At 47.8% G+C, this 23,457-nt stretch overlaps 3 protein-coding genes across 7 annotated transcripts in view; 1 reads left to right on the top strand and 2 right to left on the bottom strand.

Moving 5' to 3' along the window:
* The window catches only part of LOC111848126 (uncharacterized), a 28,541-nt gene extending 26,307 nt beyond the window's left edge, over positions 1–2,234 (top strand). For all 5 annotated transcript variants that reach the window (XM_072717307.1, XM_072717306.1, XM_072717309.1 and 2 more), the window contains 3 exons: positions 209–342; positions 904–988; positions 1,198–2,234. In XM_072717307.1, the coding sequence (XP_072573408.1) occupies positions 209–342; positions 904–988; positions 1,198–1,379 (401 nt within the window). In that variant the 3' untranslated portion in view covers positions 1,380–2,234. The remainder of the gene's footprint in view (positions 1–208; positions 343–903; positions 989–1,197) is intronic.
* Positions 2,235–6,583: 4,349 nt separating this feature from the next.
* Positions 6,584–14,172, bottom strand: LOC111848133 (LON peptidase N-terminal domain and RING finger protein 3). The gene is made up of 12 exons (XM_023819911.2): positions 13,405–14,172; positions 12,525–12,643; positions 12,228–12,350; positions 11,931–12,083; positions 11,574–11,769; positions 11,107–11,209; positions 10,532–10,646; positions 10,312–10,433; positions 9,874–10,032; positions 9,403–9,565; positions 9,106–9,255; positions 6,584–8,852 (listed from the first exon to the last, which is right to left on the bottom strand). Exons 1-12 carry the CDS (start codon positions 14,021–14,023, stop codon positions 8,694–8,696), a joined length of 2,181 nt encoding a protein of 726 aa, XP_023675679.1. The 5' UTR covers positions 14,024–14,172; the 3' UTR covers positions 6,584–8,693.
* A 795-nt stretch (positions 14,173–14,967) lies between these two features.
* Positions 14,968–21,685, bottom strand: commd5 (COMM domain containing 5). Its single transcript, XM_023819915.2, has 7 exons — positions 21,255–21,685; positions 20,600–20,760; positions 20,436–20,464; positions 20,064–20,114; positions 18,741–18,836; positions 18,278–18,353; positions 14,968–15,750 (listed from the first exon to the last, which is right to left on the bottom strand). The coding sequence occupies exons 1-7, from the start codon at positions 21,394–21,396 to the stop codon at positions 15,649–15,651; spliced, it is 657 nt and encodes a 218-aa protein (XP_023675683.1). The 5' UTR covers positions 21,397–21,685; the 3' UTR covers positions 14,968–15,648.
* Positions 21,686–23,457: the final 1,772 nt, after the last annotated feature.

Genomic DNA, 23,457 nt, shown 5'->3' with positions numbered 1-23,457 from the left:
TATATTCTATATTATAATAAAGTATGATTTGCTTTGTTTGTCCATTATTTACTTGTAAGACCCAAGACTCCCTCCCCCCTGCAGTTCTGTGTTTATGCTTGCAGTGTTAAGGCCTGACTCATTTTTGCGAAGCCTCCCCCAGTTTCCCACAGTCCTCCATTTGTCAGAGGGGCGATAAGAATGTCTGATGCACTCATGTGTTTTTCAGAGCCGGGTGCCGGTCAGTCTCCTGGGGGGAGCATGGCTTCACCAAGCTGGGTCTATGTTGCCAAGCAAAAGCAGAGGATCTTCAGAGAGAATTCACTGGAGGAAAGTCCAAGCAGGAAAGACCCTTTTGAGAAGGTGAGCTCTGTGTCCCTGCTGACACAGGCTAGTGCTGGTCCTATTGAAATAAGCTTCTCGATCTTCCTCCCCATGACAGGGCCACCAATTACACTGTGAAGTGGTGAAATCCTTCCCCTGTCTTCCTTATCTAATCGTTACAAAAGCCACTGTAATCCTATAATCTCATTGGTTCGTAGCAGACTCTACGTCTGGAAGGCCTGAGGTAACAGTCTCTTTAACCTCCTATTACACAATCGCCCTTGATTTGGCACAATAGCGACACCTGTTGACCACACGTCAAGATGACAAAAATCAAGACTGTTCTCTTGAGTAGCATTGAGAAGGGCCCAGTTAATCAGCTTGTGGTCTCTCCTAAATAAGCCTATATGGAGATTCCATATACCTACATACATAACAAACATGAGCAAACACAAGCCATGAACCAGGGTAAACGCGTGCTTAGCCTGTGTTGGATGTGGACAGAAATGTAGCATATTCAAATCTGAATTGTGTGATTTTAATTATGTATTTATTTTAACTTTTCTGTCATTGGTTTATTTTTCAAAATACATTTTCCAGGATGCAGCATGCAGGAAAAACTTGAGTGTTTCTTCTAAATCGACTAGTAAGGACCAGGCCAGGATTTCAAACCCAAATGCAACTGGTAAGTAGTTCTCTGTTCAGCCTGTGCTGATCTGTAAAACCCCTGTTTTAATGTAACCTCCAGAGAATTCCTGCTGTCGACTGTGCAGTAAGTGATGCATTACTGCCCCCTTGTGGACTAAAGTCTGCATTCATGGGGCTCTGTATTGTGATAAAGTTTCCTCTCTCCAATCAAGGAGGAAGGGCTTATTTATTTTTTCACACTCACAGGTCTTCCTCCCACTGCCCCATGCTCCCTGGAGATTTCTAACCCTGCGTCTTCGGACAAAGACGGGAAGCGGGCCATGATGTCGGCATCCCCCGCAGCCCTGGGCCCGGAGGAGCCCCCCTGGTTGGCGCTGGCCAAGAAGAAGGCTAAGGCCTGGAGCGAGATGCCCCAGATGGTGCAGTGACTGAGCGGCGGGGGCCATCCGCCCCGCCCCCCTCCCCCAACTTTTCCTGTGAAAAGACACGGATCACGTTTGCACGCAAAGCGCCGTTACGTGTTTCAACATTCACTCTTCATTGGTGACACCTTTTGGGTTGTAGGTCTGAGATGAGCTTTTAAAAACAAATATATATTACCACTTCTGCTGTGAAATCCCCCCCCCCATTTCCAAATTATGTTCTGTACATGTACTCCATGTACACCATGCCAAACGTCCTCCAAAGACCAGCCTTACACCCACATCCAGGAGCTGGGTGGAGTCCTTCAATGGGTTTTGTATTTATTTCTATTTTTATACCCCCCCCCCTTTTTTTGGGGTTTGTATTGAGTTTGCTATTGCCTTTAAAAATGCACACATCATCATGTGATTTTGTATATAAATTATCAAGAAAAACAAAATGAAAAAATGCAGAATTCACATGATTTTCTTTAAACCAATTTATTATGCTGGGATAAACGCACATTATATTGTGCAGTTACGTTTTCTTCCTGAAGGGGGGTTATAACTGTGTCCAAATACTTATGTAACCTATACTTTCATTTCTTTTTTAAAGTTCCCGCATTTTCACTGAGAACTCCTTATTATGACTGATTACACATTATTTTTACAAGCGTTTCGTAATATTTTTTCTGGAGTATCTTTACTGATGTTTTTGAAGAAATTATAAGCACTTTTCAGCTGTTTAATCCATTGTTTAGAGGATTTTACACTGGGAAGTTTTGCATTTCAAATGAGCTTTTTTTTCTTACAGATCTCAATTATATGAAAACATTGACAGCAGGGATTATTACATTGTTAATAAACTTTATATTACTACTCTATTGTGGTGATCTGACGCCTTTATGTGTGTTAAAAAAATCATATATTACATTCATAGAAAGCTGACAGGCTTACAGATATCTTAACAACTGATGAAATCATATTTTATATTTAAAAATCTCGTATGAGTTTTAGGGCACGTCCATAATAAGCGTAATATTCACAAAAGCACTACAGTATCAGTTGCAGTAACGAATACATTTCACTAGCGGGCGCTGTACTACATGCGCTTTTTATGGACTTAACCTAGTTTAATATTATGGCCGGTTTCTGTCCTGTCATCCTCAGCTGATCTCATGACGACGCGTAAAGGATTTGCTATTTTGAGAGATACACTTACATAAGGCTGCGTTTGCATTTTTCAGGAGCCACGTGTGAGGATTCGACTTGTACCATGATTAGCATCGATATTATAAATACATTGATTTTTATCTAGAGTTTACCTGAATATTAGTTTTTGAAACGCATATACTGTAATGGAAGACAGTAGGCTACCACTGGCAAGTAGCCTAACCGCGTGAATAAATGACACATGGTAATGGTTTTATAAGTATTTCTTATGTAGTAAAATGATTGTCTAAATTGCTACTTGAATAGCACCTATACTCCTCAGGACTGTAACATAAATAGCTTCGGTATAACCTATTATAACTTGCGATTATATGTCTAATGACACCTAAGTCCATGTTTAATAGGCTATTGGCCGGATGAAAAGTATATAAGAAAGGCGTACGATCAATGAAGTGTATAGACAGGTAAATATGAATGGGTTTAACCTGTCACCTGTCAGATGCTTTAATGAGCTCATTAGAAATAACTTTTAAATAGACGAAAATGGGTTTAGCCGGAAGTCGGCCAGCTCCGCTTGCTTTCCCAATTATACCTGTCAACTGAGTGTCTAAGTTCAGATTGGTGACTAATACTACAGTAAAATCCCGCATGGAGCTGCATACAAATGTGTCTTCACCGGTTAACTCTATATTCACAAATTATGGGCTTAATCCGTTGGTCAGAGAAACGTGCCCTAATTAATCAATTTATTAACCACTTTCAGGTGTCCTAAATTATAGTCAGTTGTACTTACGCAATGTCGCAGGTTATTTTATTTATATGAAAAATTGATGGGGGTTTTTTTACATGAAAATGCACTTACACTGAATGATCCACCTTAATCTATCTTTATTGGCGATTTGACCGAGACAATTGCTCTTAACCAGAAGCATCACTAGGGATTTATGAAAGGGGGTGGGGCGGGCGGGGGGGGTTGGTGGAAAAAGCTTAATAAAAACGAATGAGAATACACTAAACTAATCAACGTACATTTATTTTGGCGCCCCCCAAGACAGCTCTAGCGACGCCCGTGCTCCCATTTATCACTGAAGTTTGAAAATGTTTAAGTAACTGTAATTATGTGAAAATTACCTACGATCAGAAAACAGGTTGGAAGAAAAACTTGAATATATGGGTCACAGTGACCTCTTAAATGGCCGGTTTAAGAGTGACCCGTAACGAAGGTAAAAACACACCGTTGCTCCCTCTCGGTGAAGTACTGCGTGTCCTTCAAACAGGAAGGAACAGCGAGTGCCAGCTCCGCATTACCGTCTGACAGCCCGCCGCCTCCCAGGGAGGGACATCAGAGTGACGCCGCGCACCTGTAAATACTGCAGCCCGATGGGGGCGCGTCCTAAGCCCATCCGCGCGTCCCGGGAGACGGGTGAGCGCTCCGTGCCGGGAACGCGCTCCGGGTTACGCAACCGCGTGACTCACGCGCTGGCCTGCCCGCGCCTGCTAAATGAGGTGTCCGCGAGCGCGTCGAGGGGGCACAGTTACATAAATAAATGATATCCGTCGACGAAGGATGCGTGCCCGCGGCTCGGTTCGGCACTGCCGTAGATGTTATTACGGTATAACAAGTGTGGCGGTTTATAGATCACAGCTCCCAGTCTCCTCCTGGACATCTATCCCTGTATGTACAGTAAGGCACAGGTTGGTTTCATGTGAGACCCCACTCAAAAAGTCATTTCTGGGGCCCCCTGCCTTAGTGTAGTGACTGTTTGTGGCCATCAGGGGGCCCCCAAGCCCTGTAGGGCCCTATACAAATGTGTGGTTTTAGTGGTGGTAAAGACGACATCAGACAGGGGTACTCATTACTCATATCAGCTCATCGCTTGATAAACCTGTTAAGGCAGTATTGCGGATAACTATTAACATACCTGTAAATAAACTTCCTTAATCTCCACACAGCCCTACCCAACATGGTGCATTTACAGATAATTATGTAAAGGCAGCTAGACTGTTACTTGTTTGGTTAACTGATTAGAGCAGAACTTCACTAGAGCTGGGTCCATGGTTGACAAACACTGCATCTGGGATTTGGGATCCACAATCTGTAAGCTCAAGTCCAGATCTTCAGTCACACTCCATCTGGAGCATCTTTTTCCTGTTTCACAGTGTTTTACCACCTGTCTCCACAGGTCGCTCACACCCATCACTTATTTAGTTTTTGCAGGGGGAGCATCTCTGCTGTTTTCACAGTAAGCTGACATTTAATCCCTTAGGAGCATGATGTAAAGATTCCCATTGGCCTCTGTGGCAGCATGTCTTTAATAATTTCTGTTCTTACAAAACAAGCTGTTTCCTGCACCAAAAGCTTTTAATAAGCAGCCAAAAGCAAATTGACCAATCAAGCCCTTGCCTAACTAGTAAAAAGCTGTCCTATAGTAGCCATGAGATGAGGGATGGGGTAGAATCTCCTATTAATGGAAATGCAAGTTGATTTTTATTGGGTGGGAATGTGCATCACGCAGCACAGGAAATATATCTGAGACCAGCAAGAAGGTGCCAGCAGTGGCTGCCTCTGGCCGGGGGAATGCGTTTCGTGTAATAGGGATGGCATTTCCTGCATTTCAACCATACTACACAACATGAGGAATGCTCTTGACCTGCTCCAATTCATCTCCCACAAAGTGTCCCCCCCACACCCTGCTCAGACCCCTAAAAAAAAACAAGGTCTATTTATAGCATCAGCTTGAAGGTTAGCAGGGATGTGGAGGCAGGCAGCGGGGAGACGCCTCTCTGCGGGGTCCTCGTGCTGCGCGGCCTGTTAGCACATCGCTCCTGCCGTTTCTGGGTGAGTTAGGTAACCACCTCCCAAAATGCACTGCTCTGGCCTACTTATGCTAGCGTGTTACGTTTTCATACTGGCGGAGTAGGTGTATCTGCCAGGTCTCCATGGCAACCCCCGCCTCTAGTGACCTTATCTTTGTGGTTATGCAACCCTGCTTGGCTGGAGGAATGAGAGATGTTCTGTGTGGGTGGGGCGACTGGCCCAGGAGCTGTTACATGATATGATTTCAGGCAGATGCTGAGGGGAGCCAGCCTCTGCTGGTGGCAACCCGGGCCCCAGGGCTGCCTGTTGCATCAATAATAAAGTTGGTGCTTAAATTGCCGCGCGGCACAGGTGGCAGACCCCCCACACACACACTCACCTCCCCCCCGTCTGCGCCGTGAACCACTCTTCCAGAAGAGGTGCTGAACTCAGCATCTCGGAAGCAGCCCAGCGGCTCTGAGGTCACCGAGAGGACTTCAGTCCCATGTCCACTGCAGAGGACACCAGTGCCTCATTTGATGAAAAACATGCTGACTGGGACAGAGCAGTGAAAGCCACAGGGGGGGGGGCTGCCTTTTGTAAGTCACCTCTTGGATGCTCATTCGATACACCGGTGGAGGCTAGCCCACTTTGGAACTTTATGCAACGTCCGAATTCGCCCTCCTTACATAAGTGTTATGAAACCACCCCCCACCCCCGGGGTCAGGGACACATGGGGATCAAGATCGCTGGAGTCTTCCAAAGAAGGCAGGCCAGCGGTGTAAGAATGTAGGCCACTGGGGCGGGCAGTGTGGGAGCAGCAGGCTGACACGCCTTCAGCCTGACCTACATTAGCAGGCCGGCCCTGTGTCACACCACTGCACCCTCTGTCCCCGTACTTGTTTGCTCCCCCCTTCACAGCTCCCCTGCCAAGCCCGATCCTCAGCCTGCCCTGTTGGATAGCCAGAGATCTCAAAACGAAGTCTGATTTTTTCCACAGTGAATTTGGGACTTGTTACAGGAGTAGTGTGGCTCAGTGGGTTAAGACACTGTATGGGATCAGAAGGTCATCGGTTCAAATCCCAGGCTCCCTTCGCTCCAGGGACTGTCTAACCCTGTTTTCTCAAAAGTATATCACTCTGAAGCGTCTAACCAGAAACATTAATGGTTCTGGAAAAGGTTTAACCACTGAATTCTTCTGTTTGGTTTTGAGTATGACTCAGTCCAGTTCTGAGGAGTTAATGAAAAATCAGTCTGGAGCGACAGAACGAACACTTTATTTTAGTGTAATATGTACAGCATGTAACGCAGCACTGGCTAAACGACAGAGAGAAGTAACATACATTCAGGTCGCTGTAAACAGATGTACAGAGAGGCAACTTCACACAACAATGACAGTAAGAAATTAGAGTCACTACTGTATAAATACAAACACCCAAAATCAATTTTTTTTTTTTTTTAAGCATTTTTCAGTGGAAGAACGAAATTCAGCTGTCAAGGAGGTAGGTCAACGTAGATACTAGTGCAGGATAACCAGATGGATCCAGAAAAGTCAGGAGAAGGTTTCACAGGTCAGCTCAGCAGACCGACGGACGGCAGAGAAGCTTGTGCTCCTATAAATTCCAGAGCTCCTTCACAGCTCTCCCCAGCTTTTGGGTCTGGGACTCCTGACTTTTCTGACTCCAGTAACAGAACCTGCAGCAAATGTAACATCAGACCCAATTTAACAAAAGTTTAACTATTGCTTTTTTTAAACTGAAATTAGGTTACATTTGGGCTCTCCATTGGTGAAAGGAGAACATCCACGATAAGTAGAACCAGAATAGATATGGTACTATTAGGGATTGAGTTTCATAATCCGTACGACATAAGTGCATTTTATATCGTTAAATTGGGTCTCATCTCTGAAAGCAAAAAAAAATAAAAAAATCATTAAGACAAAAGTCATTCCCTATGAACTGTGGAGATGCTACTTTCTGCAGTTATTGCCTGGTGTGAGCATCATGGAAGAAATTCAGCTTAAGGCACAAGATATTCACAGAGCGAGAAACGGTGACCAGAACAGGGTGTTCCTGGTGGAAATCAAACTCCATTTAGCCACCGGAGAGGCATCAAACACAGTCAAACTGTTTAGAGGGAAACTCCCTGTCTGTACCAAGGGTAGGGCAGGGTCAGTGTGTTACACTGCGGTACAGAAACAAAACCACACGACCCCTTCGGAAGCTTCAAACCTAAGCCCATATATGCCCCTCCAAAAAAAGAAAACAGTTGGGGTTGGGAGGGAGGGGTGCAAGCTCTCTGGTTTTACTGGAAAATCAGGAACGCCAGATGCCAGAAGGTCAGGGAGAGCAGCGGGTCAGTGAGCCGATTCACAGCTGATGGGGAGGGCAAGAGCTCTCCCTGGACAAACAGAACCAAACCCCGGTCCCGCCTGTACCCGCCCCACCGAGACCCGGTCCGTCCCTTTTTGGCTACTGTGCATGAACAAACCAATGTGGGTTCTGGGCCTCGGAGAGCAGTGGCGTGGATCACACTGTGGGGGATGGGGGCCACGCAGGACAGCCACAGCGATGAGACCCTAGACATGCTGATATGTGGGATTAAAAGTTAACTTCAAAATGGCCGCAAACTATGCCAGCATAATGCAGGGCCATGATAACATATGCCGGAACATTCTGGAAGAAACGGGAGGGTTCTGGCAAAAAAAGCAGAGGCATATAATAAAGTGAAAGCGGAGGCCCCTCATCTGCACACGAGCATTAGGGTGCGGCTACTCTTTACTTGAGGCTGTCACTGTTCTTCCTGCCTTTGAAGCCCTTGCCATCATTCCCTTATGAAAAGTTCACGTAGATCGCGAGAAAGCACATTTTTAAACAGATCTCACTTCTGTTTGTGAGTGGCTGGGGCTTCAGGCCAGGTGACACTGCCCAACCCGGCTCCTAAGCGCTTCAGTACTATAGGCCCGAGAATGTCTGCATGCCTTTCACATGCAACTGCGGACACTTCAGTGGCAGCAGAAAGAGGGGGAGGGACATTTACATCACTTCCTCCTTTTGCAGGAAGGGATATGGGCAGCCACAGGGCCACAGAGTATATGATGCATATTTAAGGGCTGCCACACAGCAATCAGACACAGAATTAGTCATTCAACTGAAGAAAACGACAGACAAAACAGATTTTAAAAAAATGTGTGTCCTTTTTAAAGCACGTAGGTTGAAAAACACAGTCTATAGCGAGTAAAATCCATGTGGAGGCCTTCTCCCAAACAGCGATAGGCTGATACAGTATAGATGGTCGGCCAATGGTAGCTACACACAGAACGCTGTCCGATTTGGTCCGATGAGGAGGCAGGAAGCAGCCGTCCTGCCGGGTCATCGCGAGCGATCTCGGGACATGAAGAGGAGGACCCTGCGGATGCCGGTCAGCCGCTCCTTCAGGGAGGTGAGGGCCAGGAAAGGCAGCTGGGCGCGGCCTTCCAGCGGCAGAACGGCTAGCAGCCACCAGCACCAGGACGGTCCATTGGGACTCCCCTGGAAGAGCAGGTGTCAGCGGTGAGACAGCTGGTTTCACCTCTCATCTCTCTATAGCACCCCCTACTGCCTGCAAGGTGCCTTACAGAACTGAGGGTAGAACTGGGCAAGTGTTACGTTACTACGGATGAGAGCACGTGTGTGTGTGGTGGGGCATATTACCCACGCTCTCTTCAGGGACATTTTCACCCATCATGAACAGACATCCAGTTACAGAAAAAGTGTGGGAGACTCCCCTACACGCCAGGCCTACCTGGAGATCCGAGTCCTTCTCGGGCATGAGTCCGAAGTGGCCCACGATCCTCTCCTTCTGCTCCGGCTTCAGGGAGTTGACCCAGACCAGGGCCTGGTCGTAGACGGCGTCGTGGAGCTTCCGCAGTTCGGCCTCAGCCTCTCCCTCCACCTGCCGGACACAAACCTCAGTTACCAAGGCAACACATAGCTGGCAAACCTCGCCATGAATATGCAAAGCTTTCATCCTGAGGCGGGGCATCTCGATCGCCACCGCACCCTGCCGGCACAGAGGTCGAGGCCAGCAGGCACCGCCCACCTTCCTGTCCTCGAGGTACTCGATGTCGGCCGTGTTGTAGCCATCTCTCTCCCGGTGCTGGACGACCTTGAACCTCCTCCGCCCGATCGTGTCCACCACCGAACGCCCATCGGCGAAGAAATCCACACTGCGGATCTCTAGGATGCAGCCATAATCGGCAAATCTGGAAGGTGGGAGGGAAAGTTAAAAGAGTAGCAAATAATAATGAAACTTGCTTATTCTTACATAACCTGTTAATTTAGCCGATACCTGGCCATTTGGAGCGATTAAAGCCACGTTTTCACACACTTGCACACTCACTTACCCAAAAAGCGCCATCCTGTGCACTTAAACTGCCCATTTTCCCACAATGCCTTTCAAACTCGCCATTTGCCACAGGATACAATCTACTCTGATGTCAGCTCTACACCGAACTTACATTTGAACAGAGACAGAATCAAAGTGTGCGGGACTTTCCCCGGGGCCGCTTACCCTTTGAGGGAGTCGCTGAGGCACATGCCGAACTGCTTGGTCCCCGTCTCCATGCACCTGCGGATCATGAGCCGGTAGCAGGGCTCGAAGATGTGCAGGGGGCAGGGCACCGTGGGGAAGGCCATGGTACACACGAATATAGGCACATTCTTGTTCAAGCTGTAATGAGACAACAGGGCACACCCTAGTGTCCGTTATTTGGCTTCATCAACCGCCTCAGGCATGCGGCTCGTACAGGACACCCCTTCACTTAAACATCTCAGGAGGGCACCTCTGGCCTGCAGGAAGTTAGCTCATGAAAGCTTTATTAGAGCACACAAGCAAGGCAGTACTATGCTGTCTGAAACAACTTAATATTGGCTACCTGGGCCCTGACTTATGATTTGCTGACTGGATTGGGCCCTGACTTATGATTGGCTAGTCGGGCTGGGCCCTTACTTGGACAGCTCAGCCATTTCCTCCTCATTGGCTCTCTGCCTGTCGATCAGCTCCTCCGGCAAGTATTTCGCAATGAGGCCCTCCATCAGCACAGTCTTGCAGTACTGCCTCCGTGCCAAGTACTGTGGATGTCAGAAAAAAAACCATAAGAGTCAAGGGCTCAGACCCAGGTCCACAGTCTGTAGCGGGCAGCCGCTAACGTAAGCCGTGCGGAGCTCACCTCGGACAGGTCTTCCTTACAGAGGGGACATTGGGAGTTGTGGTCCAGGCATCGCTCCAGGCATTTCAGGCAGAAGGTGTGACCACATGGAGTGGTGACGGGTTCGTAGAAAAGTCTAGAATATGGGTGCGAGAGAAGAGTATATCATGCTTCACCCACACCACCAAGAAACGAAGGGGGAATTAAGAACCTCCCAAAAATAATCACCCGTGAATAGAAATGCTGACTGACTGGGGGCTTTGGGAAATAAAAATCCCTGTGTCACTTATTTGTTGAACCCGGTGTTCCCTCTTTATGCCCTTGGGCTCAGAGGTAAGAAACAGGAACCCAGAGCAGCCTCCCGGGAGACCCAGGTTACAAGAGGACTCAGCGTGCGTCATGATCTCTGAATACGCCTCTGAATCACTGGGTTCGGCACCCGGCTGGAATTTAAACACCGGAGTGCTTCCTTAATGAACATGCGCCACAGTGTGTTGACCAGGAAAGGCTATCTGGATATGGTGCAGGCCATGTCATGTGACCGGAGACACACAGCCATGACTAAATGTTATTGCCACAGTGGGACTGAAGCATACCTCATACACAAGGGGCACTCGAGGTCAGCGACATCAACGGTGCCAGCCACACTGGTGAGGTCAGGGGCCTGGGGGGACACATCCGCATCTTGCAGGGCCCCTACTGCAAACAGAAAGACAGGGTTAGGCGTTGAGCCACTCACACCCCGGTGTGAGGATGCACTAAACAGCAGGTTAGGATATGAACACCCACACCCGGGGGGTTGTAGGTTAGAATCCCATGGATGGCAAACTAATCACATCACCACTTGGCCCTTGACCTCAAAAACAGATGCTAACTGACCCTGTACTCGGCTCTATCACTCGTCATGTTTCATATGTTAGGGCGGCGTTTGCCAATCTGATCCTTGGGGACCCACAGACAGCTCACGTCTGGATCGGGAAATACTGTTTTAAGGTATGAAATACTGCACTACTTTCAGAGCTGTATAGTCAGTCACTCATGCTGTGTGCCCCCCCAGGCTTACCTGACTTCTGCCGTTTGCTAGGCCACTCGTGCCTCCCCACACCCTCCTCTTCCTCTGAGCCACGCTTGTGCTTCTGATGGAGTCTCTGGCTGGGGGCAACAGGATGCTGGCTGCCAGGCTGGCTGGGGTCCCCACTTTCACCCCCATGACCCCCAGCGCTGGACGGCACCTCAGCTGGGCAGCCCTTCTTGTGGTTCTAAAGAGAAGTCCAAATGGGAGCCATTAGTAACAAATTAATCTTCCGACACCGCTGCTGTCGTTTATATCCAACAGCTGACGTGCAGAACCCCCTCCCTGGCGGAGGTGCAGGTCCCTCCCCTCCCAGCGTGGCAAGAGGAGGCGCCCACAGACCCTGACCTTGCAGGAGTGCAGGAGGCCGCAGCAGGTGCAGGGACCGGAGGCCCGGAAGGCACCCCCCTTCATCCCAGTCCTGGGCGCCAGCAGGCTGCTGCAGTTCGGAATCCCCTCCTGGACCCGATCAGGCAGCGGGGCCAACAGTTCACTCAGCAACTGGACGGAACAGAGGCGCTGTTTCAGCCTGGGGGAATACAAGCTGGGAACCCCAATTCTACAGGAGCGAGTGATGGTGGGACAGGGTGGGCTGGAGCACCACCCGCACCAAGAAATACACCCTGATGTGGGGCTGATGCTCACCTTCAGCGCTCCGGACCTGGCCGGCTTGCTCTCCGGCTCCAGAGCGATGCAGAAAAGGTATTCACTAAGTGCCTCTTCAGGCTGCCTCAAGCTGCTCAGAGCCTGTGCCTTCCTGAGATGCCCCTAGGGAGCACAAAGGAGTATATAAATGTTGCAGCCTTGAAACAGTTTCTGGGAAATGTTCGTACAGCCTCGATTACAAAACACCAAGTATGCACTAAAGTGCTCACTGACAACTGAGAGGGAACTCCCCCACACACTATTCCTTAAGGTCTACAATCTTCGCGGGATCGTCACCTTGGCCCAGCCAGGTTGCAGTCTGCAGGCTGCCTCTGCGTCGCGCAGTGCGGCTTGCAAGTTCCTCAGACTGGAGTTTATCAGTGAGCGGTTACTGAACAGCACGTGGTCCCCCGGAGCTGCAAAACACGTTACACAACCGAGCATGTCAGGCGTTACACAACATGGGCTGTTTACACACACACAGTGGTTACACACCCACACCTCCACCTGCTTCACCATCTGAGGCGTTCTGACTGGGTCTTTATTCCGGTTGGCTCATTTCAAAACACGCAAAACGGTACAACGATCGAATCGACCGCCGATCGAATTTATGGGCGGGAATTAATATGGGTGATTAAGCAGTCAAAATAAGCACCGCTGCTCTGCCGGTACACGTGGGGACAAACGGGCTGTATATGGATTCGATGATAATGAAAGCGCAGTCTATTGATATAGACATCCTAACTCGAGTTTACAGGAAACATTGCTGCACTGAGTCCAGGACACATGCCGGCGATTACCAACATTCACAACGACGATGATAATAATACTAATAATAATAGTAATAATAATAATAATAATAATAATAATAATAAATTAATCTTAATAATAATCGGACGGCAGTACCACCAGGAGCACACCGAAGCAGGTCCTGCTGAACTTCCCTGTCACTGACCCACATACCTCACTTTCATTACCCCTTACACAATTATACGGATATAGCGGGTTACACAACAACTGCCATCGCCCAGCTGCACCTCGACACCCTTCGGCGTGCCCGGCCCGAACAGAACCGGCCCCATTGCGTCACTTTACACGGATCACCGGCCCCGGAACGAACCGGTAGCCCTACAGTGTCAATTCACAGAATGACAGGCTCCGGGCAGCACACTATTACCTAATCGTATCGCTTGATCGTACTTCTCCAAGGCGGCCTCCAGCCGCCTCTCAGCGTACAGCGCATCGCCTTCGTGCCGTAGGCGCACTGCCAGCTGCCGGCTCGGGAAGCACTTGGCTAGCAGGCTGCTGAGCACCACGTTGACCCGGTAGCCGCGCACGTCGGACAGGCGGGAGGCGTCACCGCATTCCCCGCAGCGCGCTAGCCGCCGCTCCCTGTGCAGGCAGCGCTTGCAGAATGAGTGTCCGCAGAGCAGCGTGACCGGCTCCGACAGGATGCCCAGGCACAGGGAGCAAGCGAAGCATCCCGCCGCCTTCCGCCTCGCACGTCCCCAGGCACTCTCCGTCCTCCGGATGCCGCCCAAGCAGTCGAGCAGTGTCTCCAGCTGCGCCGGCCGCAACCTCTCCAGCCTGGCGGCTCGCCTGTAGAGTTGAAACGCTTCGGCCAGGCGGCCCCCAAGCGCCAACGCGTCCGCCCGCCTCAGCGCCATCTCCCGCTGGCTGTCCGGCTCGCCGGAGAGCCGCAGCTGGCCGCCGTACATCTCTGCGGCCAGCTCGAAGTTCCCGGAGCTGAAGGCTTCGGCCGCAAGCTCCAGCATGACCGTGCTCTCGGTGCCCATGTCCGATAAGCGGTTCCTCAAGGGTGCCGGCTGGAGAGCGGTTCGCTGCCCCGCGTCGCCTTCATCCCCCTCCGCTCCACTCCTCTCTCCTCCGGCCGTCTCCGCGGCGCAGCCATAGCTCGGCGGTTCCGAGCCAGAGTTACATAAAGAGCGTCACGTGAGCACTAGGACCGCGCTCATTGGACAGCTCTCGATAAGGGTTACATAAAGTGCGTCACGTGATCACCAGTAGCTGTGTTCATTGGATGGCTCCAGAAAAAGTGTTACAAAACAAAACGCGTTTGAAACATCGGCTAGCGCCGGCTGGCCCGAGGCGGCCGCGCCAGACAGCCTATATTTCACAGCATCCTTTAATATCTGCCAGGCAGGGTACGCGCTGTTCTTACACAAATCCCCAGAAGGTACACACACGTGGAGCTTAAACACAAACGCAATAGACGCGTGATTACGCTACCGATGCATCACCCGGAGTTTACATCATTCACTTACACCGATACCCAGTCGTGTGTTCGGGTCTGCATCGGTATCGCCATGACTTTTAGTGCAAAACGTTGTACTGCTTGATTCAATCGTCCCAAGCCGTGCCACATGTAGGTCACCTTGTGTGTTTGTCATGGTCCCAATCCCGCTTTCAGACAGGATTCCGGTCCTCCCTATAACTTGGGGAAAGTGGGCCAGTGCGGCCAGCCTGTCTGGACCTGATAAGGTTTATTGTGGACTTAGTACCGGGTCATGCGTCAACTAGCTAATTACGTACAGCCCGTTATGCCGGTCTTTAAAAACTGCGTAACTAGACGACGTGTGAATCCGACTTAACCCCACAGATAACATCTGCTAGACACAGCGTGCCATCATAGGAACGTGTCTGCCAGGCACCTATAAGCAACAAAGCGGAATCCTCTGTAATGCATTCCAGCGATAAGACAAAGAAATACAGAAACGAATCATTTCAAGTCAAGTATATTTAGTTAAAAGATTTTCAAAAATTACAGTATAAAAGGTGTAAAATTATCACGATTACAGTAGAGGGCTACAGGTTTTCTTTGAAGAGATTTTACTGAACATCATATCACTTAATTACAAATTAATTACAAACCACTTAAATTACTAGTGCTGCCAGAGTGAATATCATAATTTAATCAACGGAGCTGTATGGCACCAGTCAAACTGGATATTATAAAATAACTGCACAGTGCCCCCAGTGACCTGTACGAAACAGACGATGTAATACCGCACAGATTCCTATAGCAGTAACACCAGTAGGCTATGTTAAGGGGGGTAGGAAAATGCTTTAAAAAAAATTCTGCTGACGACTACAGATGTCTGCACCCCACCGACCACCCCCTGTATATGAAGCCTAGGAAATATTACATATGTTGATAATTAAAACTGAATTCAATTCAAGCAAGTAACCATCTTTTAGCCTCACAGATCCCAGCTGTAAATCAGCGAATCACACTCAACATGTGCTCTATGTTTAGTTAGAAGGAGCAGTATCATCCTTGCGCCCAGTTCGACTTAATTTCTGCCAAAAACTGCCTAAATATGAGAGGGCTAATATGGTGATTTATTAGTTAAGAAAGGGGGGCATGGTCCGCCAGACAGAGCCAAACATCACTGGGAGGTTAGTCCTGGATCTTCAGAATACTCCTCTTCTCCAGGTCGTTCATTTCCTTCAGAATGAGGGCAACATTGTAGCGCAGGTCTTGGAACTTGGAAATGGGCACCTGGGAGGAGGTGAAAACAGTCTTTGATTTGGAAAAGACAGGACCTCACCATCCTTGCCAAAGGGACCCATCGGCATTCCTGATTAATCTCATAAAGGGTTTCATGAGTCAAAACACAAAATCACATGTGCAGGAGGTAGAACCTAAATGTATAGGAGGTCAGGGCTGGACCAACAGGACAACAGCAGTGTAATACAGGGCAAGACAGCACAAGACAAAGCAGTGCACTGAGAATGAATAACAGTAAGTAATAAATGTGCAATGGGGACAAGGAATCAAATAGATCAACAGATAGTAAAACACGTAATGAATAATAAAGACAAAAAGATCAGAGTGTCATCGATATAAAAGACAGGTTCGGTGACTCAAAGGTGTTGCTCGAGTTCTCAAGAGAACCGGGGTCTGTCTGTCTACTTAACCTGAACCTCTTTACCAGAAAACATCGAGCTCTATAAATAGGTAATGTGTCAGTGAAGAAATACATGAGCAAACAGCCTATTCCCTGCAGGCTGCTTTTTTATGGACTCTTCCACACAGCATTTGCCGAACGTTCAAAAGCCAGACGCGGCACCAGCCGTGCGGCACGGAACTGCGGTGGAACTCTGGCCAGTCACCGCCACACCGGCGCCTCTGACAGAGACGTGCACTCATCTCCCCCCAATGCGCAGCAGTGCACATCAGAACATCAATATAAAGTGGGAAGAGATGGTGTGTGGCTCAGCAAGTTAGGATGCCATGCCTTTGATCAGTAGGTTGCTGGTTCTAATCCCAGGGTAGAGTGATGCAACTGCAGGGCCCCTCAGTAAGGCCCTTAACCCCCTACCACTCCAGGGACTGGCTGACCCTAATTTCTCAAATGCATTTGGGTTTGGATAAAAGCAACTATTAAATACTATGTAAAGCATGGTAGTGAACATAGCCGCAATGTATCATACTGATGTAGGCCAATAAAAGCTCTGGAACCAGCATCATTTGGGAATGGCCCAGTATGTGGCAGACCTCTAGCTACATGCCCCTGGAATGGCTGGTAAACTGGGCCACAATTTCTGGGGGCCACCCAGAAATCAGTGACACAGATTCTACGTGAATACATGGTGGAAGGATGAGATTTAGCTGAATCTCACATACAACAGTCATTTTATTAATGTCACAAGCGCATCTTTAGTCCAGTGAATCAGTTCTAATAAAAAAATCTGTCATCGTGATTTTCCATTTTTAGTTATTACAACTGAAGGTTTTGACATACACCCTTGTATTTTCCAACGCAACCCTGCAGGTTAGAAACGGCATGTTTGTGTGTATGTACAGCTCCTGACTGGTCCAAAAGGAAGCAGATGGCTTAATGTAGCATGATCGTGAAGTCAAACAAAGGAAAAACACTGAGGAAAAACACAGTGTCCTTCAAAACCCCTCTTAAAGGGGACACTCTGTCAGGCTGTCTTATCTGCTGGGGCTTTCAGCAGTTTACAGAAGTCAGTCCTGCCTCTCCTGAAAATCACGCACTCCATCTTTAGCTGTCTGCCTATACCTTCACAATGTTCACTTCCTGAAGCTCACATGACATAAGGTCATCAGAAGGCAAACAGCATCATCAGAAGGTTCCACAAACACACCGTTCACCGTAAATGTGTTCTGTACTCAGTTTGGTATAAGGTGGGTGGTGTGAGGCTCAACAGGTTAGGGTGCCATGCCTGTGATCGGAATGTTGTGGGTTCAAGTCCCAGGGTCGGCAGACTGATGTCACTACAGGGGCCCTGAGAGAGGCCCTTAACAACCAATTGCTCCAGGGACTGTCTGACCCTGATCTATCAATTGTATATCATTTTTTGCACATCTGCTATATAGATTACATTTTACATTTTAGATGTTAATTTTAAAAATGCCAAATCGAGATATAGAGAGTGTACCACATTTCATTTCACAATGATACTCCAGTTTTGGACCTGTGTCCAATCCCTTTTTTATTCGTTTCTCAGTTGAATTATATTTCAAGTTCAAGACAATCTACTTTAAAAAAGAAGCGTCTTTTCAAGTTCAATAAATGCATGATATTTCCAAAGTCAAAGGGTAATCATGTTAAATAATGTTGGTCTAAATCAGGGGTCACCAACTTTTTTGAAATTGAGAGCTACTTCACGGGTACTGAGCCATACGAAGGGCTACCAGATTGAAATGCCCTCCTAAACTTATCTAAACTTCATATATATTAAACATGTTTTAAATGCTTTCTTTAAAAAAGATATTGTCATTTTCAAATCTATATAAATGCAAATGTGATTAAAGAAGAATAGCAACAGGATAAAATTAAATTTTAGACGCTGCTCACTGGCGAGTTGTGCTATTTCTAGAACAGGTCCGCGGGTGACTTATGTGGTCCTTGGGGGCATCCTGGTGCCCGCGGGCACCATGTTGGTGACCCCTGGCCTACATACTGGATGATATTTTCCTTATTCAAGCAGCCCTACTCTGTGCTGTAATGGGGAGTGAGGGGATTAGAACCCTCAAAGCAGCACAGCTGCATCTTTACCTCAAACTGGTGGATCTTTCCATCTGAGAGCTTCATCCTCATCAAGATGGACGGCTGGAGAGCACGAACTAAGGAGCTTTTGGGATGGGAAAGGAGATGGGCGGGGGGAGGGGGGGTATGATGAGTAAAAGAGCTGTCGGTAAGAATGCAGTACAACTCACAATCAACAAGCAGGTACAGCCATGACCACAGATTTCAGAGCAGGTACAGGCAGTCGTTTGCCCCTTCCAGTCTCACTGCAATTAATTTCTGGTGATCCAGCACTGGAAGGACATGCTGGAGAATCATCATGAACACCAGCTGTGTCCAGGTACAGTGTGAGGAAGGGAGATCCGCGGTGCCTCTGGATTTTTGGGTTACTTTGTTAGCAACTAATTTACATCTGGAGTACCTAGTAAACTAATAACAGAGCCCGAAACAGCTTGGGTTCCCAGCACAGCACGGCGAAGGAGGACAGGTTTACCTCGTCGAAATGGCCACATCCACCCTCCACTGGAGGTCCTCGATGCTGGGCAGCCGCGGTTGTTGGTGTGTGTATGCAGCTTCCAGAGCCGCGCGTCTGGGGGAACAAACACAGCTTCTGGGTACTTTACTGACAAGGACCAGGGATAGTAGACAGCTACAGGAGATTGGGGGGGCGGGGGCTCTTTCAAGACGGCCAGGAAAGACAGACCTCTGGAAAATGATTAAAAACGATGCAGCACGTGAACCACAGTCAATTCAAAGGCAAGAGCCACAGAGAGTGAGAGGGGAAATAGTGGCCTTATGAGCCCTAGCGGTTAGATTCTTGTTCTGTCAATCAAGTCACTACCAATAGCTGCAAGTTGGTTGGACTAAGCAGTGATTGACAGCTTGCAATAAGCCCACCCATCAGAGATTTAAAAGCTCATTTGTCACTGCATATGTCTGCCAGAACACTCTTCTGCTGGCTGAAACTGTGGGCAAATTAAAGTGGGGCTTTTCACTCCCCCCAGGAAAGTTTTAATTCATTCCACATGCAGGGGGATAAAACGCAACATCGACAGGTGAGGTCTGGAAATGAGACAATAGAAGTAACTAAACTAAATTTCATCGGTCATCCAGAAGAACATTCTAGATGCCGGTGGCTTGATCCAGATATCTGGGGCACAAACATCTTCTCACAGTGCTTCAGTACACCCACAAAGGTGCAAACCTGAGACACGTTTAGCAACGGCCAAAATCGGCATTACAGGTTTGACATCAAGCGTGGGGCTGAGAGCCTACTTTGAGTATGAAACGCATTGCTTCTGGAAACTTCCAGTCACTAAAGAGAACTGGACCCCCACACGTGAACACGGGCCACAGTATGACGACAGCATTCACAAGGAAAAACGTTCAGGGGCAAATAAATGCGTAGGCTGTCCTGCGCTAAAGCCCAGGGCCCCACCCTGCCTCCAGAAAAATCGGCAACACGTGAACGTCCATCCTGTTGTCAGCCTAGGGCCCCCAGATAAATGAATTCACCCCAGAACGAGTCCAATAAAAACAAGCCTCAGATAATTTTCCTTCCATGTCCAGAGTCTTGGCAAAGTTGACCACTAGCCTGTTTTCACTGGTACGTTAAATCTACTAGCTCCTCGTGGACATTTCACCCGTACTTCTGTAAGAAACTGACATCTATTCTAAGGTGGTTGCTTACACAGAATATTTACCAACAAGATTTACCCACACGTACAGTGTCAAAAAGAATATTTACTAACAGCTATCAAAAATAACTTTGTTTACTGTGAAATTTGGCATTTACAGATGCTATTTCCATACAAACCTGTTTCCGAAGACAACGCTCGCAAAATCTGTAATGAACTCCTCCGATATCCTGAAAGCAGAGAGCAGCGAAACATCAAGCCCAGCCTGAGGTCAGACGGCAATCTTTATTCCTTTTGACTTTATCATCTTCATGATCCTTTAACTCCATCTCTGGATATTTACAACTCAGTTCTTAAGAGAAAAAAAAACACCTCCATTCATTAAAATCACCATGAGATGGTCACTCTTCAACCGTAAGTGTCAAATCTACACTTTGACAGTTTTTTGTTCAGGTAATCACAGATTTAAGACGAATATACCCCAAAACTTCACTGATAGGCCATGCTTTATGTAATTAGAAAAGGTAATAAAAAAAAGAAAATACCATTACCTAAGTTCCCGAAGATCGTCTTTGAAGACCTGAAATACAGAGATTTTCCAAAATAAATGTCTACAGAAGAACAAGCTCACAGCAAACCTCAGGAGGACACCTGCAGATACTTCAGCCACCAGGGAGCATTGGAGAGGCAGTGGTGGGGTTCCTCGGCCACCTACCTCCTGCTTCAGTGAAGAGGTGGGAAGTCTCAGCGCCTCCTTCAGCAGGCTATACATTCCTGCCACTATGAGGCTCAGGCGGTCCTCGGGAACGTCACTGTTTTCCGCTATGGATCTCATCAGGTCCCTGCAGTCCTTCCCCTCCACGGCGCTCACTACCGCTGAGGAGAATAAGGAGCAATCAGAGCCACTGCAGTCCGTGCCACCTGATGGAAGTGTCAGCACCCATCCGATGCATTTGTCTTGTGTTGCACTGGCTTTCAGATTTCAGGCGTCCTGCTTTTTTGCAATGTAAACCAATTACCGATAAACAGTTTTAGGGTATGAAATGTCCTCTGTATGGACTGCCTCTATAAAGTTAGCAGCAAGTTTTTTTTATTCCTGCAAATATCTCGATACAAACATTAGTGTGTGCACAACGGATTGCAACATGCAAGCAATACAACTTTCGCTTTCGTGCATGAAGGGAGGCACACAGACGCTACCAGTGTTACCCTTTTTAAAGCCTTTATAAAACACGTACCTTCATAAAAGACCCGCGTGTGAGCAAATAAGATGCAAATATCGGCGATCAGAAGAAAAGGTGAAATGCGACAGACGAAAACGCTCGTACAGCATACAAAGACTGCAGGTGATGTGCACGGCGATCACTCACCTTTCAGTATTTTCCTGAACAGCTCTTTATCCAGGTCTCTAATGTGCCTCGCCATCGCATCGATCTCAACAGGAATCCGGCCCCCCAGGAAGCCACTGCCCTCCGCCATAACGCCCCCCTTGGCGCTCCCGGGCACGGACATGTCCGCGGTGCAAATCGCTCCTCGTCTTTAAAAATCCGGCCGATCCCCAAACAAGAGCAAAGGGATCCAACAACGGCTGATCCGACAGATTCCGCGGCTCGGATGCGGGAACAGACGAGTTACGATCCTGATCGGATCTTCAGAAGGCTCATACTAACTGATCACACCAGAGGAAAGTAAATGTATCATTTTCTACGGTATATATCCGATACTGTAGCCAGACTCCCCAGGACTGACGGCGCGGCTCCACGCTTCCGCCTTCTCACGTGACTCAGACGCAAGGCTGTCGCAGGGGAGGCGACCCCTGTAGGAGACTGTGGGAACTGACACTGCTTTCGGCAAGGAGGCTGGATGAAAGCATAAGCTGCTGAAATGCAACGATTTTCTACGGTTCGACCAAAAACATCACCTTAATTTTTCCACATGAGCATAAGCTTGAAAAACAAAGTTTTCTTTATCAGAATCAACGGAGGGAATCTGCCCTGGAAATGAAAATGGATCCCTGCTCAACAGGTCAGGGGTCTCTCAACAGCCAAATCAAAAACCGAATTTATGTCGTTTTTTATTATCAAAATAACACATTCTGACTTTAAATTTAACCTGAGGATTTTTTAAACTATAGTAGCCTTCTGTTTGTTTTTAATATTTATTGAGACATGTAAACTCAACAACATACATCTATCACCATAACTTTAAAACCACGTGCCTAATATTGTGTGGAACCCTCTAGTGACACTAAAACAGCTCTGGCCTGATGAGGTATGGACTCGACAAGACCTCTGAAGGTGTCCTGTGGTATCTGGCCAAGACGTTAGCAGCAGATCCTTTAACTCCTGTAAGTTGAGAAGTGGGGCCTCCATAGATTAGATGTGTGTGGAAGGGTTGCATTATTCTGCTGAATGAGGCCACTGCTACTGAGAAATGCCGTTGCAACGAAGGGGTGCACATGCTCTGCAGCAATGTTAGGTAGGTGGTACACGTCAAAGTAATATCCACATGAATGCCAGGACCCAAAGTTTCCTAGCAGAACATTGCCCAGAGCATCACCCTGCTTCCACCAACTTGCCTTCTTCCCATAGTGCATCTCTTCCCCAGGTAAACGACACACATACACAGCCAGCTGTCCGCATGATGTAACAGAAAATGTGATTCATCAGACCAGGCCACCTTCTTCCATTGCTTCCTGGTCCGGTTCGGATGCTCACATGCCCATTGTAGGCATGTTTAATGGTGGAGAGGGGTGTGCCTCCTCTAGGTCTTCTGTGGGACCAAACCACATCGGCATTCACATCAGTGAGCCTTAAGCACCCAAGACCCCATCGCCGGTTCACCCTCTATTCTGGAGATGCTCTGACCCAGTTGTCTAGCCATCACAATTTGGCCTTCTCACACTTGCTGAGATTCTTACGCAAGCCTATCTTCCTGCTTCCAATGCATCAAGAACTAACTGATTGTAATGAGATTATCAGTGTTATTCACTTCACCTATCAGTGGTTTTAATGTCGTGGCTGATTGGTGTATACCACTAATCTCATTAGTAATTCATTTTTAATTAAACCAAGTTAATTAAGGTTAGCTGAGCTGCAATGCATATGCATTGACTCTGGAAAATTCATTAGCTAAATACACCACATGTCTTGTCCAAGTTAGTATCAGTTAAGCACTAGTCAGGTAACCAAAAAATTTCAATCTCATAAATGCAACCAACATGCACAAGGTATGCAACACAAAAAAAGTAGAGCTCATGTTAAAACTCAAGAGAACGAACATCTCTTCTTGAATTTCAGATGCATGTTAGAAGAAAGTAAAACAAAAAATTGCCTTGACGTATCTTGATTTTAAAAAACAATGTTAAAGAACTAAGTAATTTGGAATTAGGGGTCAATACCTGCTCATGGGAGGAAAAAATTATTGGTTCAGAGAGAAAACCAATCAGATTGTAGAGGAGGTAGGTCCAAGCAACTAGAAGAGGCGGGACCAAGACATCTGATTGGTTGGTCCTGTCTCCTCTAGTTGCTTGGAAGTACCTCCTCTACAATCCGATTGGTTCTCTCTCTAAAC

This window comes from Paramormyrops kingsleyae, chromosome 10 (assembly GCF_048594095.1).
Source record: "Paramormyrops kingsleyae isolate MSU_618 chromosome 10, PKINGS_0.4, whole genome shotgun sequence".
Classification (NCBI taxonomy): domain Eukaryota; kingdom Metazoa; phylum Chordata; class Actinopteri; order Osteoglossiformes; family Mormyridae; genus Paramormyrops; species Paramormyrops kingsleyae.
The sequence above is the reverse complement of the archived record's forward strand: the minus strand, read 5'-3'. Positions and strand labels throughout refer to the sequence as shown.